Genomic DNA, 17,189 nt, shown 5'->3' with positions numbered 1-17,189 from the left:
CATTTTTCTGCAGGAAGGGTTTGGGTCTTGCTAATCCCATCTTGCTGGTGGGGCTAGAAAGCTGTCCCTTTGGGTTGCAGAAGTCTCTGGAAAGGAACCTGTAGACATGAGCTCCTTTCCAAGGTGTGTTTATCAGGGTTGAGACTTCAGGTAGAAAATGTTCCTGTTATTTTGTTCCTTTAAGAAAACCACACAGCCCAGCAGGGGTTTTCCTAATATAGCCCTGTCCTGGAGAGTTGTGTTGATATCAGCACAGCAGGTATTATAAACCACTTAGGAATCATCAGCCAGCCCCACTGTGCAATTGGTTAGGATTCAAAAGCCTGTGATTTGGCTCCAAGAGAATCCAGGGCTGGCAAGCGACTCTTAGCTGGGCTGCTCCAGTTTGGCACCTGGAGGCCAGGTCTGCCAGCCAGGAAGTTACTGGCACTGAGAATGTTTTGCACCAGGAAGAGACTGTTTCCACAGCATGACCTCTTCCTGATGCTGAGGGAGGGAGGATCCAGGTGTGCTGCTGGAATTTGAGAAGCATGACCATTCCCTGCTGGCCAGAGGCAAGGGAAAATCTGTGCATTTCAGGGATGTAGCTGTTGCTTTAGCATAATGGATGCTTGCTTTTCTCTCCCTCTCCTGCCGGTGCTGTTCAGAAGAGATACGCAGCCAGCCCCTACTCAGATGAGATTGTGATGGAAGTGGCTTCAGCAAAGCAGCAGGATGAACCGGAGATGCTGTGGGTGATGGGACCTGTCCTGGCTGTGATATTAATCATCATCATTGTCATTGCTATACTCCTCTTCAAAAGGTGAGATCCAGTCCAGGACATAGCAGTTTCAACATGAGCACTACAGGTGACGGCACTTGCAGGACACTCCTTCCTTCAGATATGTGGTGCTGTGATAGACAGTCCTTGGTGGTCACAGGGAGGAGGAAGGTCTCTATCTGGCACAGCAGAAGGCCGCCTTATAAAAGCAGCAGAAGGGCTAGGCATGCAGAAAGTAATTAATATCAGCCCCAGGACACTGAGCTGCTGTGGATTCTGGAAACGTGTGAGTTGTGGGACAGAGAAGGGCAGCTGTGTCCATATAGCCAGTCTGCTGGCTACTCTCCGGTCTCACAGCTTACATTTGCAGCCTTGGGGACTTCTCTAGTACTGGTTTTCTGTGGAAATCGCCTGCTTGATGTCTGGCAGGTGCCCCCACTACTGTGAATTTTGACTGAGGAACATGGCCTTGGCAGTGAGAACAGAGCATGGATGTGACAGGCTGAAATCAGAGTAGGAGCTCTCTTTTTGAGGCCTCCCAGTCCTGGCTACTGGATCAGCACCATCCACACTGTGCTTGCAGCTGAAGCAACCACCTGCTTTTGCATAGCAGAGCAGTCCTGCTAGAGCTCTAACTGTGGTGTGAGATGATTGTTAGTCCTCCCAAGGAGGCACAGGTTGCGTTTGCATGTGTTCGGGTAGCCTGTTCAATTACAGTAGGTCATTCTCTATCAGCTCAACTCCGAGGTTCTGCTCCTCCTGGACTCTCTATTTACATATGTATCTGTAGCTCGGGGAGGAGGGCTGGCTTTGTTCTCTGATTAAATGGAGCTCTGCTGTGCATGTGCAGCCAGTGCCTTTCTATGTGAGTGATCATCTCCTTTCTTCTGTTTCTGCTCTTCCCTGGATCTAGTAAGCAAGAAAGGTATGAATCCTTTTTATCTTCTTGTTTTGCTAAAATTTCAAGTCTTACTTCTTTTTTGAAAGATAAGCCTGAAGCTACTAAGGGGCATCTTTGTTTTTGGGAGCATGGAGCATGCCAGCCCTGGGGGTTTACAAAGACTTTGTTTCCTCAAAGGTATCAGCCTCCTAGCAATTGCCAACCTCTCACAGCTCTTCGGGAGACAGTTCCAACATAAATACTTTCCAGATTGTTTTTGCAGTTAAATTAAAAATCAAAAAAGCTACAACACAAGCAGTTATAGGCATTTCTTTGTTTTCTCATTCACTTCAGACTGAGAGCTGTTCTGTCAAGAATGCAGGTGCATTCTTGCACTCTGTAGTGAGGAAGCTTTGAGGGCATACCAAGCCATTGTAAGAAGTGTTTGCTCTTCCTTAAAGGGATAAGATGGCCACAGGGGGGATTTCTGTACCTGGGCCCCTTAGACAGCAAGGCTTAGCTTTACTTTGTCCTAGAGTCTGGTGTGGATGGAGCAATAGGAAGTAGTACCAATCCACTGTGCTCAGACCTGGCATTCATGCCCCTGCAGCCTCCTAGCTCATGCATCAACAGCATACCCGACTCCAGCACCACCCACATACTCAGAGTGATGCTGTGTTATCCTACAGGTTTTTGCTGTCCAGCTTGTCTTTGGAGGCATTTTTCCCCAAAGTTATCTGTGCAGCATATTCAGTGTCAGCTCTACAGTGGGAATGAATTGTAGCTGAGTAGCAATGGATAGCTTGGGATCTGAAGGTTTGTTTTAGCAGTTGCCCTGACTAGACAACTAACGAAAGACACAAATATGAATTATGTGCTGTGCACATTCCCCATAAAAGCTGGGCCACTTTGCTCAAGGGCTCAGGGACTGGAACACAGTAGCACATGGCACATTGTGCTGTGTGTCTGATAGGAGAAACGGTGCTTTATTTGTTTGCCATGAATTTTCCGTTCTGTCGGTGCTCTCAGTCTCAGCTCTTTTGTCTCAATCCAGGCAGCTAGAAGGCTTCAGAGATGTTGAGATGACTTAGAGCAGTGTAAGGCTCACAAGCTGGTTCTCCCCATTGAACAGCTCCAGTATTTGATACAGCCACAGGCTGCAGATAGAACATTTCTGACCATGCGTGGCTCAGGGTCACCACCATCCAGAGATGCATCTGCCTCTGTGCAGAACCTGGCAACCTTTCAGGGTGCTTTGAAATGCCTCACAAGGGATTAGAAAGCAGAGACTGACTGTAGTGATCTGCAGGATGGTGAATGTGCAGACTAGCACTGTTGCAGCTCCCTCTCTCCCAGAAGACAGCAGGTCAGCAGAGGGGTTCACCATCACGCAAAATCCTTTTTGGGGCTGTAGCCAAAAGACAAAGTCTCTGTGTTTTGATGCATGCTCAGCATTCTGGCAAAATGTAAGGGTCAGCACAGACTCAGAATAGAGTACTGTAGTCCTGCCTCCTGCCCAACACCCCTCTGTGCCGCATGGGTATATCCACTGTATTTGTAATACAGACCAAGAAATGGACTTAAAAGAATCACTAGCAACTCTCCTTGCAGTCTTAGATTTTCTTTAATATTCACTTGTCCACTTTTTGATTGGATCTGTCCCTGCTTTGACTGTGAATTCCAGCAAGAGCCTGAGGTGGTGGCATTGCTCTAGGCATAAATACGGCATGAAGAGACAACAGTGTATTTTATTGTTCCATTAATACATGCCTTGGGTGCCTTCAACCATTCAAGACATGTATTAATGGGCCAATAAAATACACCCTGAAGAGCCTTTACACTATTATATTACAGCATTCTATATTTAAATATTTCTGATACTTGGGAAAAAAATTATTATATCCTTCCACTCCAGGAAATAGTTCCTTGAGAGAGTAAGAGGAAACAACATCTTACATCTATCTCCTCTTTCTCTAATAAATATTTTGCAGAATATGACATTTCGAAGTGCCTCACTAATCAAACTTCTGCCATTGCTTACATATAATCCTTCCTGTTTCATAATGGAAAATTGAAGGCACAGAAGATGTGACTTGCCAAGAGCCCATGGGAGCCTGGGATGGAGCTGGGTGTCTGGGACACAGGGACCCAGTTTCCTTCCCAGGTGGTTTATGCTGGTCTCTTCCAGAGCTCACCTACTTGTCTCTGTCCTCTCTGTCCATAGAAAAAGGGCACATTCACCCTCTTCCAAGGATGAGCACTCCATTGGCCTGAAGGACTCGCTCTTGGCCCACTCCTCTGACCCGGTTGAGATGAGGCGGCTCAACTACCAGACTCCAGGTAAGGAGCAGCTAAACCCCCTTCCTCCAGTTCCCCATGCCAGACGAGGAGTTGCAGTTCTACCACCACAGCAGATCTGTACCTTCTCAGTCACAGTGGCACAGAGGGAGCTTAGACCAAGGATATCCCAGTGTTCCCTCTCTGGTTTCCAAATGCTTCTCTCTGGCCCTGCCACTGCAGGAACAAAAGGCTAGGGAACCTCGACAGGGACAGCCTATTGTGTGATGTGTGTCAGACATTGCATGGAGCTCAGTGTGGTTGTCCTGAGCCGGGAGGAGCCTCCATGCAAAGTTGGAAGAACTCACCAGAGCCCACACCTCAGTTGCTCCCAGGTGCTGCGCTGGGATTCAGTGCTGAGCACCACTTATTCATTGCTGGCCATGGGGACTGAGTTGGGGAGGGGATCAGGAGTTTACAGAGAGCCTTTGTACTACTCGGGGTGTCCCAGCAATTTCATCCTGGCATTTTTGGTGTGCCCACTCCTGCTCTGCTGAGCTAAGGGTGAAGAGAAGAGCTACCTGCAGCCTGCATTGCTCCCCAGGCAGTGCTGTGGCCCAGTGAAGGGATGCTGCTGGTCACAGTGGTTGCAGCACAGAGGATGGTATTTCAGTAAAAGCTGTTGCTTTCTGCATGCATTTGCTGCAGAGCATCTCATCATGCCTGCACTGGCCTGTGGTGCCTGGTGGTGTAGGTAATTTGCCAGCCTGCAGAGACAACTGTATTTTGCACTGCAGAAGGGTCTCGTGCTGCTGCTTTGTGTCTGAATGTCTCTGATGGCACCAAAAGCACAGTACATGTCATTGTAGTGATCAGAAACAGACTCACCCTGACTCTTTCAGAGCCTTTCAGAGAGTCCAAGTCCTAGATGAGGTGGTGGAGTGCTTGGGCTTTTGTGATGGAGGGAGCAGTTCAGCCATAAATGAGGCACACACAACTCTCTTCTAACTTGCAGCTCCTCCTGGTCTGTAACCTACTTTCCTTTTCCTCCTGCTGCTCATTCATCTAAGAGCTTTCATCTGACAGGAGAGTTTTAAATGGACCGTTTCCTGATGTAAACCTGCCATGTTTGGGAGGAATGGTAAGAGGAGCCTTTCTTGTTGCCACTGACAATGATCTGGCTCAGACCTGGGGTAGGTCTCACCAGCACATCTCCCTCTGTGCCAAAGCAGCTGTCAGAGATCCGTAGTTAACACATCTCCCAGGCAGGACCAGTGGCAGATCCCATGGGTAGGATGCAGTGACAGCCTGGCAGTTAATTGGCGACAACACAGACCAGCATGGTATTCCAGCATGGGAGGAAAATGCTGTTGGGAGCAAGGTAGGCCCCTGCGCTAAAGGAAGAACATCTCAACAGGCAGATCACGGAGAGCAGCACTAGGGGAGAGGGTCACACACAATCAGCAACAGCATGCAGCTTCTTGAGAAAGAGCAAGGTCTTGAGCAGGGCTGTTCCAGGACACCTGTGCATGGGGACAGGCCTCTGTGACATGTCCCCATTGTGCAGGGACACAAGCCAGCTTTGCTGTATGCTCATGGTTTACATTGAACAGAGAAGCAAGATAGGTCAGGCTTACACCTACTCCCATCTCCAGTGAGATTGGGAAGTTTGCAACAAGGTCATTGCTTGCTAGAGCTGTAGGAAGGGTCAAGAGCTGCCCTCAAGAAAGGAGAGGAGTCCAGGAAATTCTGTTTTCCTGCTTAAGGATAAGACAAAGCCTGGTTTATTTAGTAAGTGTGCAGAGCTCTCTGGTGAGACAAAAACAAACCAAAATGCCCAGTTCACTTGAGACAGCAGCAGTGTCCTGGGATGTTGCTAGCCGGTGCTACCCCACAAAGTGACAGCACTGTCGTCCTCCCCCTGCATCACTTGTGAGGCTCTGCGGGGTGGAAGTGGGTGTCATGCAGCTAGAAGTGACTGTTCCAGCTCCTGACGAGCTTGTTCTCATTAATGAGGAAGCATGAAAACCACGAAGCCCACTGGACCCATGCTGTTGCCCCTGTCACCTGCCTGAGGTTGAGGCAGTGTGAATTCATTGACAAGAGGTGCTGGCCACCGGCCCTGCACGCTTCAGTAGTTGGTCTCCCTGCTGGAGTATGCTGAGCAGGGAAAACTTGTTTAATACATAATTAATGGGGCTACTGTTATTAAATATTAAGGTTTCTCGTTTTTGTGGGTTTTACTTCAGACAAGGGTTATTTCCCCCACTGCTGGCCTCCCTGTACTAACATACCACTGTGCCAAGTTGCTGAGAGGGTATGGGACTGGGCAGTGTCCCAGTACACCATGAAATGAGCCTGGGGTGCACTGCTCATGAGCTGCAAGTGAGCTGGAGGCTCAGGGACACTGAATGGAGGTTGCTGGGCCTGAGTGCAGTCCCCCTGGCCACCAAGCAGCACAGGTGTCCCCTGTACCTGCCATCCACCTGCCCTTGTTGGCTCCCCTTGGGCATGGGGCTGTGGACAGTGCTATGAAGTAGCTCTTGGTGTCAAATGAAGACCTCTGTGCTCACTCCCCTGTGAGTATCTCCAGCTCCATGTGTTTGTCAGCATCAGAGGGTGGCTCTGACCAGAGCCAAAAGCTTCGTGTGTAATGGCCAGCTGCACAGCAGCCCCAGGGCCAGGCAGTCAGTCCTGTGCAGGAGGGAGGCTCCTGGCACTGTAGTAGATGGTGCTTTCCTTTGCATCTTCATCTCTTGGTCTTTCCATTTCTGAACCTCTGCGATGATGACTAAAGGCTAATGGGATTTCTGTTCTTGCCCCATTTCTTTTCTTTGCAGGTGCCAGTGTCCCCAGTTGCCCGAATGTCTCAAGTTAGTTTTAACTCCTGTATTTATCTTTTGACACCTTTTGCTTTTTCTTTCCCTTTCTCTCTCGTCTCTGTAATTTTTGTTTCAATGTCATGAAGGTCACCCTCACTCACAGCAGACTGTAGAATGGCAGTGATTTCACTTTTTGACATGATGTGCAGGGTCAAGCTCGGGTACTGTTTGCACGGCACTACAGCAGCTCACCACAGCACAGTGCAGAAGGAAGGCCCCGGGTGCTGGGCTGCCGGGATGCTCCTATGGCAGCCGTTTGTCTGCTACCACGCCTCCTGCCCCCTTGCAGTGCCATGCCAGGCTCTGCTGTGGCACCAGGCCTGCAGCTGGCCCTACACGGGGACAGATAAACCTCAGCCATTCTGGATGGGGTGGCCAGCTGAAAACCCCTCACAGACAAATTGAAGGGTGCTCTGCAGCCCAGTGGTTGAACACACTCTCCTCCTACCTCAGGCAACCTGCCTTCCCTAGGCTGGGTCACCTGTGCGATAGAGTTGGACAGAACAGATGCCAAGGGATACCAGTCTTCTCTGAACTGTCATGCAGTTGGCCTGCTTGGCAGTGTTGGCACCAGAGTCCCAGGCACAGAGCAGAAGGACTGCTCTAGGAGGTTGGATGGAGTAGTATCAGTCTGTGGGTACAACTGCCCCTTTATCTCATCTTGTGAGCTTCAGGTTGACTCTTAATCAACCATAAAGGTGTGTCCTCACTCCTGCTTGATGTACAAGGCATCTGTGTATGCACACAGGAATGGAATAAATATGTAGGGTAGATGCTTCCTTCAGGATCAAAGGCAAGGGCTTTGCAGTCTGCAGCCCTGCAGGCATTGTGAGACCTCTGAGCCCTGCTAGCCTGGTGGACATCTCACTGTTCTGTTGCTAGTCATTGGAAGAGCATGTAGAAGTCTTGGTACTGTGTACAAATCTCTGTCTTGCCCTACACTGTCAGTGGCAGTTGTTTTAGGTTCATCGTAACAGGATACCAACCACCTCTTTCTCACCATTTGCTCCTGCTGCGTTGCTTTGTTGCAATGCTCCTTTGGCCAGTAAAACTGAAGTTTGGTGAGACCCCCTTGTACTTCTCAACAGAGATGAGTGTTTGCAGCTCTGCTGTGGTCCATGGCTCTGCTATACTTTATACATAACCACACAGGAATAAGCCCATGCTGTGGCTATGTTCCAGTCCCTTTCTTCATCCAGCCCCACACTTCTATCTCGGTCCCACACTGTTCTCATTCAATGGCTCATCAGTAACAGCTCTACACTGCAAAGGCTGCTTCTGAGCTACAGCCTCTAGAGCTCTGGCACCAATGAGCATATTGTACAGAAATCAGAGAATCATCTTTGTGTGCCTGCTCAACCACATTGGGGATCCTGATGGGTGAAGTGGCAAACAGAGGACCATTTGCAGGAGGACCTTTTCACAAGGCAGAAGAGAGATATTTCCTTCTCTCTCTGCCCATGTCTCATCTGTGGATAGCTCTTCACTGTCAAGTGATGGAGGGACAAGCGTGTGTTGGATCAGGTCTTGCCTATATGCAGTGACATCAGATGTTTTTGGCAGAGGTGTGAGGAGCCCTGCTGTGCAGTGGCTGTGGTGTAACACTTCCATGTTATCACCTAGTGACTTGTCACCACTCTGTGAAATGCCCGTACCCAACCTGGGGACTGCTTCGTCACCTCAGCAGCCCATCACTGCCATCTGTGTCAATGTTATGGCTCCTTAGCAACTGGCCATGCTCCAGTTTGTCTCCCTGGGTATGAATCAACAGCTTCAGCCTATTAATAATCATTATTACCCATGAGGGCTTTCTGGGAAACCCATAAAGAAGCCGGTGGAGTCACGATCCTTGGGAGCTGGATGAGCCAGGCTTTGGATGTTTCACAGCCACATTCCTGCCAGTTCACATCTCAGCTTCAGATAAAGGCTGCAGTGGTTGAGCTCTGAATCCCAGGGCTCCAGGATGACTCCCCCCAGTCCCACATGCACACCCTCACAGTACCTGTTCCCTATGCAGGACTTGCGGGATCCCCTCCTCCAGGCCTCTTCCCTGATCAGGGCTTGGGCTGTGCCCAGGATGAGCCATACTGTGCATCCCTGCTTTAGACAGGGCAAGACTTCTGCCACGGCTCAAGCTGCATCTCAGCTTGCAGCACCCTCCAAGAAGCTGCTCTGGAGCACATGATGCCTTGCACAAGACAGCCCAGTGAAGCTGGCTTTTTGGGTGCTGGAGCTGCGTTTGCCTCTGGAGCACCACTGAAAAGCACTGAGTTACGTGAATGCGGGCTGCTTCTCATGAAGAGCTGCCCCTCAGGTCTTGCAAAGTTATGCAGTCTCTGACCAGGGGAGCAGCCATTCCTCCATGCGGCTCTTCCCATCTTTCTCTAGGTCCCAGGGGCTGGGGCAGGATCTGCCTACCCAAAAAGCTGTGGCCATACACCTCGGAGGTTTCCGTTAGTGCAGGTCTGGGCGAGTTTCTTCTTGGCTGATACTGTAGGGAGGATCAGCCTCAGCCCTTGGTGGTGAGAGCACCAGTGAATCAGTGTGTTCAACTTCAGCCCATGTGGGAGCCTGTTCCTGCCAGGGGCTTGCCTAAGCCCCTGCTGCTGCGTGGCCTGCTCTATGTGCCTGGTGGCTGTACTGTCCGAGCATGCTCACCCAGTCATGCACATTCTGCACATCACTTTTCTGTTGTGTTTCACTGGACCGTGTGCTCTGAGAGTGCGTGCAGCATGCTGCGTGATTTCGCCGACTTCACATCCATCCCACCCAACGCTTCACATAGTCACACATGTCCGCCTTGCACCCACCTTTTGGGTATGCTGTGCACATGCTGTTGTCAAGGATTCCTTGGCCTTGCAGAGCTATAACCGTTTTCCCCTCCCTCCTTCCTCCTTGTGTCTCTTGCAGGCATGCGTGACCACCCCCCAATCCCTGTGACGGACCTCGCTGACAACATCGACAGGCTGAAAGCCAACGATGGGCTGAAGTTCTCCCAGGAATATGAGGTGAGCATAAGAGTGTGCCAGGCAGTGGGGGCAGAGTGATGCCGGCCAGGACCCCCAGCAGAGAGGGCTTGAAAGCTGAGCTGTGCCTCCTCTGCACCGGCATTGCCTGAGCAGGCCCTAAGCCAGGCCTGGGAGCCTGCCAGCATCCCCTGCCAACATCCCCTGCCAGCATCCCCTGCCAGCCCCATAGTAGTGGGAACTCGCCTTGAGCAGTTAAAGTATTGCTTGTACAGGGAAAAGGCCTTGCACCTGAATGCACAGCAACCCACCGCACTCCCGCCATGGTTACAGTCTTAGGAGTGAATGAAAGCTCATGTCTACCCACTTGGGCTGTCACTTGGAAATATGCCTGTATTTACTGGCATATAGGGTTATATATAGAATCATAGAATAGATAGGGTTGGAAAGGACCTTAAGATCATCTAGTTCCAACCCCCTGTGCCATGGGTTTTATATATGCCAGGAAAGGGAGAGAAGGTAAGAGACAAATTCTAGCTAGTTCAAAGGATATGTTGCATGTATTTGAGAAGTCTCAAAGCTTCTTTTTGCTCCATGAGATTTGGCCTCTATGTGGGTCTGTCAGTCCACAGCATCCTGTACCCCTTCGTTTCCATCTGCAATCAAGGCTTTGCTTTCTGTGCCATCCTCCACTGCCAACAAACACACATTCAGGTTTTCATTCCTGCTTTCCCCGTGTAACCTCTCCCGGCACACTGCTGGACTGTGCTGACATTGCCTGTGCCATTCAGCATCTCTGCTACTAGAAACTGCTCATGTCCCACTGCCCTGGAGCAGTCCCATTACCCCTCCCTGCATGAAGCTCTCTCTGCCTGTGCCTTGCAATCTTGAGTTGCGAAATCCCCTGTGCTGCTGAATCACGCTCCTGCCCTTCTCCATATCTGGTGGAGTCCCTGAATAGGTGCTGTCCTCACCTGCCACTAGTGCTCCCTTTGCTCATACAGAGAAGCATATGCTGGGTGTTTGATGAACCTGCACTGCACCTCTCCCAGCCCGGAGGACTCTCATGTCCTCCCCAGAGGACTGCTTGCCAAGGGGGTGCACACATGGAGGGGAAGGGGCTGACCTGCCCAGGGGCTGCCTTTCCTTTCTCACCACACTCTGGGCAGGATGATTTGGTTGAAAACATGTGAAGTCAGAGAAAATTCCTCTGCAGCAATGGCAGGATTATATTTTTCTGTGCTTACATGCAGGACCCTCTTGAGCTGCAGGGTACTTGTAAATAAACCCCCACTAGTACTGAAGAGGGAATAAATTTGGAAGTGTCCTTTGCATGTGTTATCGCTTATGTTTGAATTGTTATCTGTCTGTGCCTGTGGCCTCCCCTTTCTGCAGCGTGCCTACACTGATTTATGAGATGAGATCAGAACATTTTCCCATGAGGTAGGATTATATATGCCAGGAAAGGGAGAGAAGGTGAGGGATGAATTCCAGCTAGTTCAAAGGGCATGCTGCATGTATCTGAGAAGGCTCAGAGCCCCTTTTTACTTCAGGATGCCAAGTGGAGGGCTTTGCCATCCTTCTGTATACTGCTCTCTAGACCAGAGGGGACCTGAGCTTTCAGCAGCTACAGCATTATATTGCAACTTGAGAAATGTTTAGAGGAATATTATGCTTTCCTTGCAGTTACCTGTGTGTTCATGCATGTCCTGCCAGTGGTGCCAAAGTGTGCAGTTGTATCTGCCTGCCTTGGGCTTTTTGTTCCAAGTCCAGCTGAAATATTAAGCAGGACTGTCCACAGTGCTACAGACAGACTGCACGGTAGGGATTCAGCAGGACCTAGTGTCTGTGCCCTCCCTCACACTAGGCCTGTGCTGGTTGGAGCCTGCAGCATAATACTGAGCTGTGGGAACTGTTTTGGAAAAAATGAGCATTAAGTAAAGTCTCATAGCTGTTTTCGTGAGCCTCTCTCTTCTCATTTCTCCTTCTTTAGAATATCATGGCTGGTTGAGAGCACCAATCAGTTGTACTTTTCATCTTGAAGCAGCTATTAAGTAGCTGACTGTTGCATGTAATTTTTTTACACTGGATTCTGTTGTGTTTTATTCCTCATCAGCTAGAATTTACTGAACATGACAGGCTCATAAAGTGTTTGACACTAGGATGGACCCCAAAGCAGAAGGGGTTGCCCCTGTTTGGCATGTGGGGATCGGTACAGTCATTTCTCATTTGGAACGCCAGTAAGAAAAATCCTGGACTGAGTTTGCAGAGAGCAGCACCTGCCTGTGCGTAATTGCTGCAGCGATGGGTCTGCTCCCATCCTGGCCCTTGCGTGCACACACAGGCTTGGCAGGGTGACAGCACCCTTTGGAGCCTGCCCTGGGAGGGCTGGAGGGCAGGATGGGCATGGCTTGCCTTGCTGTGTAAGGGAACCTGCAGTGGATATGGAAATAGCAGAGGTGGGTGGGGAGCAGGCTGTGCAGCCCCAGCGGGATCCCAGGAGGCAGGGAACCACATCATGGCAAATTCTATGCAATTGCAGCCAGTGATGATACAGTCCCAGCACTCTGTGTGAGCCCCAGACCTACGCAGAGCTGAGTGGTGACCCAGCACTTTGAAAGCACTTTGGAGGCCCTGACCCTGGTTCCCCACAGCGTGATAGTGTTACCGGGACTGGGCATAGCACAGCTGAGCAGGGAGAGCCAGAGAACAAAGGCGTCGCAGGTGAGCCCCCAAGGCCCATTTGCTGTTTAATTGTCCTTCGGAATAGTTGTATTTTAAGTGTTTTTGCAGAGCAGCCTGGCAGCCTAACATCTCCATAGGGTGCACGGTTGTTTATAGAAGGCTCACGTTCCAGGAGCCCGTGGCACCCCAGGCAGAGAGCTAATATTTATCAGCACTTTCAACCACTGAGGCCAGCTGGCCCAAGGCCATCAATCTGATGCTTGCCTTGGTTGTGCAAGGGATAGCAGGGTAGCCTAGACACAGGTGACACGAAACAAGACCTGTCAGCACCTCCCTCGTGCCTGGGAAGGGAGCAGGGAGGGTGCCAGAGATTTCTCAGAGCTGTCTGGCCTCTATTCTCACAGGTCAAGGAACAAATAATACTGCTCACACCAGTTTGCCAGCCTGTGTGACCCGGTGGCCCCTGTAACAAAGCCAGCACAGGGTGAGCTGTGCACTGGCTGCGGCAAGAGCAGGCAGGGAGCAATCCCAGCTGGACCTGCTGGTACCTCTGGTGCGGCAGGAGAGGTTGAACTGCAGGTGCTGGGAGCTGAGCCGGCTGCAGGCACAGTGAACTGCTGCTTGGCTGCTGTGGCATGGGGCACAGCACAGCCCCATCACTCTCCCCTGGGCATGCAGCAGAGCCGAGGGGAGCAGAGTGCAGGGGTCTGGCAGCAGCTGCTGGCCCGGCCACACCAGGAGAGTATTTCATTTTTAGTGTACAGCGAGAGCTACAGTGAATTTACAGTGCGGGATTAATGGAATTAAGTAAATAGAAGGGAGGCTGAGCCCCTTAATTATTTATCTGCGGGCTGTGTTGGGCGCTGCAGCTGTGTTGGAGCTCCTCCTGTGGGCCACCTTCCCATGCTGCAGCCTGTAGACGTGGGGCGGGATCCTGCCCTAGAATAAGGGATTCCCTGCCTGATACAAGTGTACACACACACCTCACATCTGGCACTTTCACTGTGGGATCCAGCAAGCCGAGCGCTGCTGTCCACTTTGTTGCTATTAACAGACACAGGACAGACTGATGCCAACCAGGGCTGGTTCCTGCTTCCTTGTGGCTCCCAGTGTTTCTGACCTAGATCTTGCTTCATTCCACCTTCCCAAGGGAATTTTTTTTTTCCTTAAGTCAAACTACAACTTAAGGCCACTGCCCCTCATGCCCAGTCCCTTTGGCACGTCCTCCCAGTGGTCAGCCCCTGGGAACAGAACAGGCTGGACATGATGAAAATCAGAGAGCATGCCGCTGACCAGCACGTTTGTCCTTGATAATCTTTAGGTTGTGCATGAGATTTGTCTGTGATCCTGCTTCCCAGTGCAGTTGCTTCCCCCCAGGTTTGTATGGAAACACTGCTGGCCTGCCCAAACCCCATGCTCACTTGCATTTCCCTTAAAGGCACTGAGGACATTGCATCTCCCATGCCTGCAGCCCTGGCAGCACAGCTCAGGCACTGGGAGAGGTGCCTGGGTCCCTGGAGCCGGTGAGCCCAGGAGGTGCTGGACCCAGAGTCCAGATAGCACCCAGGGAGCACAGGTTGTGGGTTTAATGGACTGCTCCGGAAGCTGCCTGGCAGGCTCACAGCACTCACGTTCCGGTAATAAGAATAATAAGGTTGAAGCGCTGCCAGCGATTGATTCAGGAGCGCATTATGTCCTCATTTGAGACGCAGCGCAGATTGACAATGGTCAATGCTTGTGCTAATGTGGTTGATTTCACAGGAGGCCGGGAAGCACTTGCAGCCCGAGCACCTTTCCCTCCCCATGCCCTTGTACAGCTGACTGAGCTGCTGAGAGTACAGGGCCAAGGCTGCCAAGCTCCTTGGCTGCTACAGCCAGGGCCAGCCAAGCTGCCCCAGAACCCTGCATGCCTGGGCTGCCCCTGCCTGCCCACAGCACAGGCAGCTGCAGGGACTCTGCTTACAGAGGGATTCTGGAGCTGCAAACCCAAGGTGGACTGTGTCTGAGAGACAGATTGACACCCAGGGATGTTTTCAAGGCATTTGTAAAGTGTTCTCAAGTCTGTCAAGGAAAGAGCCTTTTTCCAATCCTGTTTCAATAGCCTGGCTCTGTCTTTACGTTGATGGCAATAGCAGTAAGGATCCCTACTGCTGCTTTGGAGAGGCTGCTCCTTGCACTTCCATGCTGGGAAGGAGGAGCTTTACTAATTGAGCTTTTTCTTAATTTGCACTTGCTGTCTTAACAACATCTCCCCTGTCACGTTAAAGCAAAGCAAAACTAAAAGTCATGGTGCTTTTAAGCTTTTTCCTAGCTCGTTTCCTTCCAATTTCCCAGCCCTTCTGCTTTCTAGGAAAAACGAGTTGAAAGTGTTACTTTGATCAAGTTTGTGGATGAAGCAGAAATTCTCAGGAGCCCCAGAAAGGAATGAGAGCAGATTCCCAGTCCCAGGCAGTTGTGGAGGGAGGTGGGAAGATGAGGCAATGCTGCTGTAGTCAGGGGCTGCAGAGCATGGTGCAGAGATGGGGTGAGCTTTGCCAGGCACCACTCCATGTAAGGGTTTCAACTACTCTCCAAGCAGCCCATCATCCTTCCGTTTATTTACTCATTTGTTTGCCTTAAAGGGGGGAACAGGTGTACATTAATTCATCACCAGAGTTTAAATTAAGTCATTTTACTTCTAAATGAGTCACTAATTTGCAGGAGTATTTAATTACAGCCTCTTTGCACTCAGGTGCTATATTACTTCTGACTTTCTCACCTGTTTGCCCTCTTAAGAGGCTGCCCCTGATTAGACCATTTCTGCACATCCTAGTTGCACATCAAAGCAATTAACCCTAATGGCAACACCGTGATGCTCCTCCTCGGTTTTGGGGGCTCTTGGCAGCCTTGCCTCCCCCAGGAAATAACTCTTTCCACCGCTGTGGCAGGACACAGACTTGCTCTGCAAAGCATATTACACCCACAGCTTGGGCAGCCCTGCAGCCTTTTGGCAGTGATTTGCAGCATAGATTGAGGACAGACAACTGCACTGAGCTCTCCCTGCCTCTGCTGCGAAGGGAGAACTCACTCCAACACCCACCTGTGTCTGGTGCTGAGTGTTCACAGGGTGCAGGCAGTGCTGGTGCTTTCTTGTGTTCCTCTTCCGCAGCAAGAGAATGCTCACTGATAGCCTTGGGGCTGGTCTCAGTTCCACCACCAGCTAGCCAGCTCTCTGCATGGGTTGTCTGTGCAGACTAAGGCCACCTTTTCCTAAGTGTTATTTGTGTCTTTTGACAGGCATTGGTGAATTTTCCTCCTTAGTTTGTCTCCTTGTGCTTCTCCTTTAGTGTGCTATGAATTGAATAGACTGGTATCAAAACCCCTCCCACTCATCTCTACTCCAAAGAGAAAAGTGTTTACACATTTTGTTTCTATTTTTCATGCCTCTGATCATTTCTATTGCCCTTTTCCAGTTCAGCCCCACCATTAGGTGGGCAGCAGTCGTCCCTGCCATACAGCCAAGGGAGGAGAGCATCCAGAGAGCTGATTCAGTGAGCAGCCTATCCTGAAAACAAATTATAGGTGCCTGAATGAAATGAAGAGAGCCCTGAGCTGTGCTGGGATGTCTCTGTGCCTGAGAAGAGGAATTTGCAGGGGCTGTGGCAGCCAGGCTAGTGGGTTTCCAGCCAGAAGCAGTGCTTGAGATTTCCACTCCCACCATCCTTGCTGCAGTGCCTCTGAGCACTGCTGCTGCCTGCTTATTATGCTGATAATAGAAAATTACAGGTTTTCTGTAGGAAATGTCTGTTTACATCCTATATTTCCCAAACTACCTATTAGCATCGCTGTGATGTCACATTCTCCTGCGTGTTTTCGTCAGCACTGGCCGCACTGCCTGTGGGCAGCCTGCTTCCTTGGGGAGGGCTGGCAGTGTTGGACACACGTGGGGACAGGGGTGGTCTGTGTCCTGCATGCGCCACAGAGCCCTCAGGGCTGCTGCAGCCATGCAGGCAGTGCCTGTGCTCCATACCCAAGCTGGGTACCTGCACCCACTGCACTGGCTGCTTAGGAAGTGCCAGTGTAGGGGACAGCGATGGGTGTCACGCTGAACACAGACAGTGGTTGTAGGGGCTGAGCAGAGGGGACTGTGATGGCCATCCAGGGCAGCCCAGTCAGGGAGCTGCACTTCCCAGTTCACAGCTGATCCAGGGCTGACAGACTCACGGGTGTTTTACTGCCTGAGAAACCTCCTGAAATGGCTGTCTGCCAAGCGATGAACACAGATGCCTGCAGAGAGAATAACACGTGCTGCTTCCCCTGGTCTGTTTGCTCAATAGTTTTTGCCTGTGGGCCAGCAAAGCTTCAGGGACCTGAAGCTGGAGCATGATTTCAAGAAGGCTTTGGCTGTGTTTGTGATTTCAGGGGGAGGGGGTTCACGAGGTGACTGATTTCTGCTGTAGCTGCCTGCAGTGGGCTTGCCCAGAGCTGCATGTGCAGAGCAAGTCCCTGCACGAGGCAGCTCTTATCTTGGTGCCTCACATGTCTCTCTCTGACAAAGAGGCCATCCCATCTCAGCTTTGGGGCTGGTCCTTTTTCACCTTGTTTTGTGCATGGACAAAGAAGGGGCTTTGTCCCTCTGGGAAGGGGCTGCCGAGCTGTGGAGGAGCCGTGCAGCAGCATATGGCTTGTGGGAGAAGCACTGGGTATGCAAGGCCAGGATACAAGTGGGATCAGGATGTGCTTTTCAGGCAGTTGCATAG

The 17,189-nt window shown here is 50.9% G+C and overlaps 1 protein-coding gene across 5 annotated transcripts in view; it reads left to right on the top strand.

Annotated features, from left to right (window-relative positions):
- PTPRF (protein tyrosine phosphatase receptor type F) overlaps nucleotides 1–17,189 on the top strand; it is a 394,296-nt gene that overhangs the window by 357,370 nt on the left and 19,737 nt on the right. For all 5 annotated transcript variants that reach the window (XM_065673567.1, XM_065673566.1, XM_065673568.1 and 2 more), the window contains 3 exons: nucleotides 648–802; nucleotides 3,865–3,980; nucleotides 9,710–9,807. In XM_065673567.1, the coding sequence (XP_065529639.1) occupies nucleotides 648–802; nucleotides 3,865–3,980; nucleotides 9,710–9,807 (369 nt within the window). The remainder of the gene's footprint in view (nucleotides 1–647; nucleotides 803–3,864; nucleotides 3,981–9,709; nucleotides 9,808–17,189) is intronic.

This window comes from Lathamus discolor, chromosome 3 (genome assembly GCF_037157495.1).
Source record: "Lathamus discolor isolate bLatDis1 chromosome 3, bLatDis1.hap1, whole genome shotgun sequence".
NCBI lineage: Eukaryota > Metazoa > Chordata > Aves > Psittaciformes > Psittacidae > Lathamus > Lathamus discolor.
The sequence above is the reverse complement of the archived record's forward strand: the minus strand, read 5'-3'. Positions and strand labels throughout refer to the sequence as shown.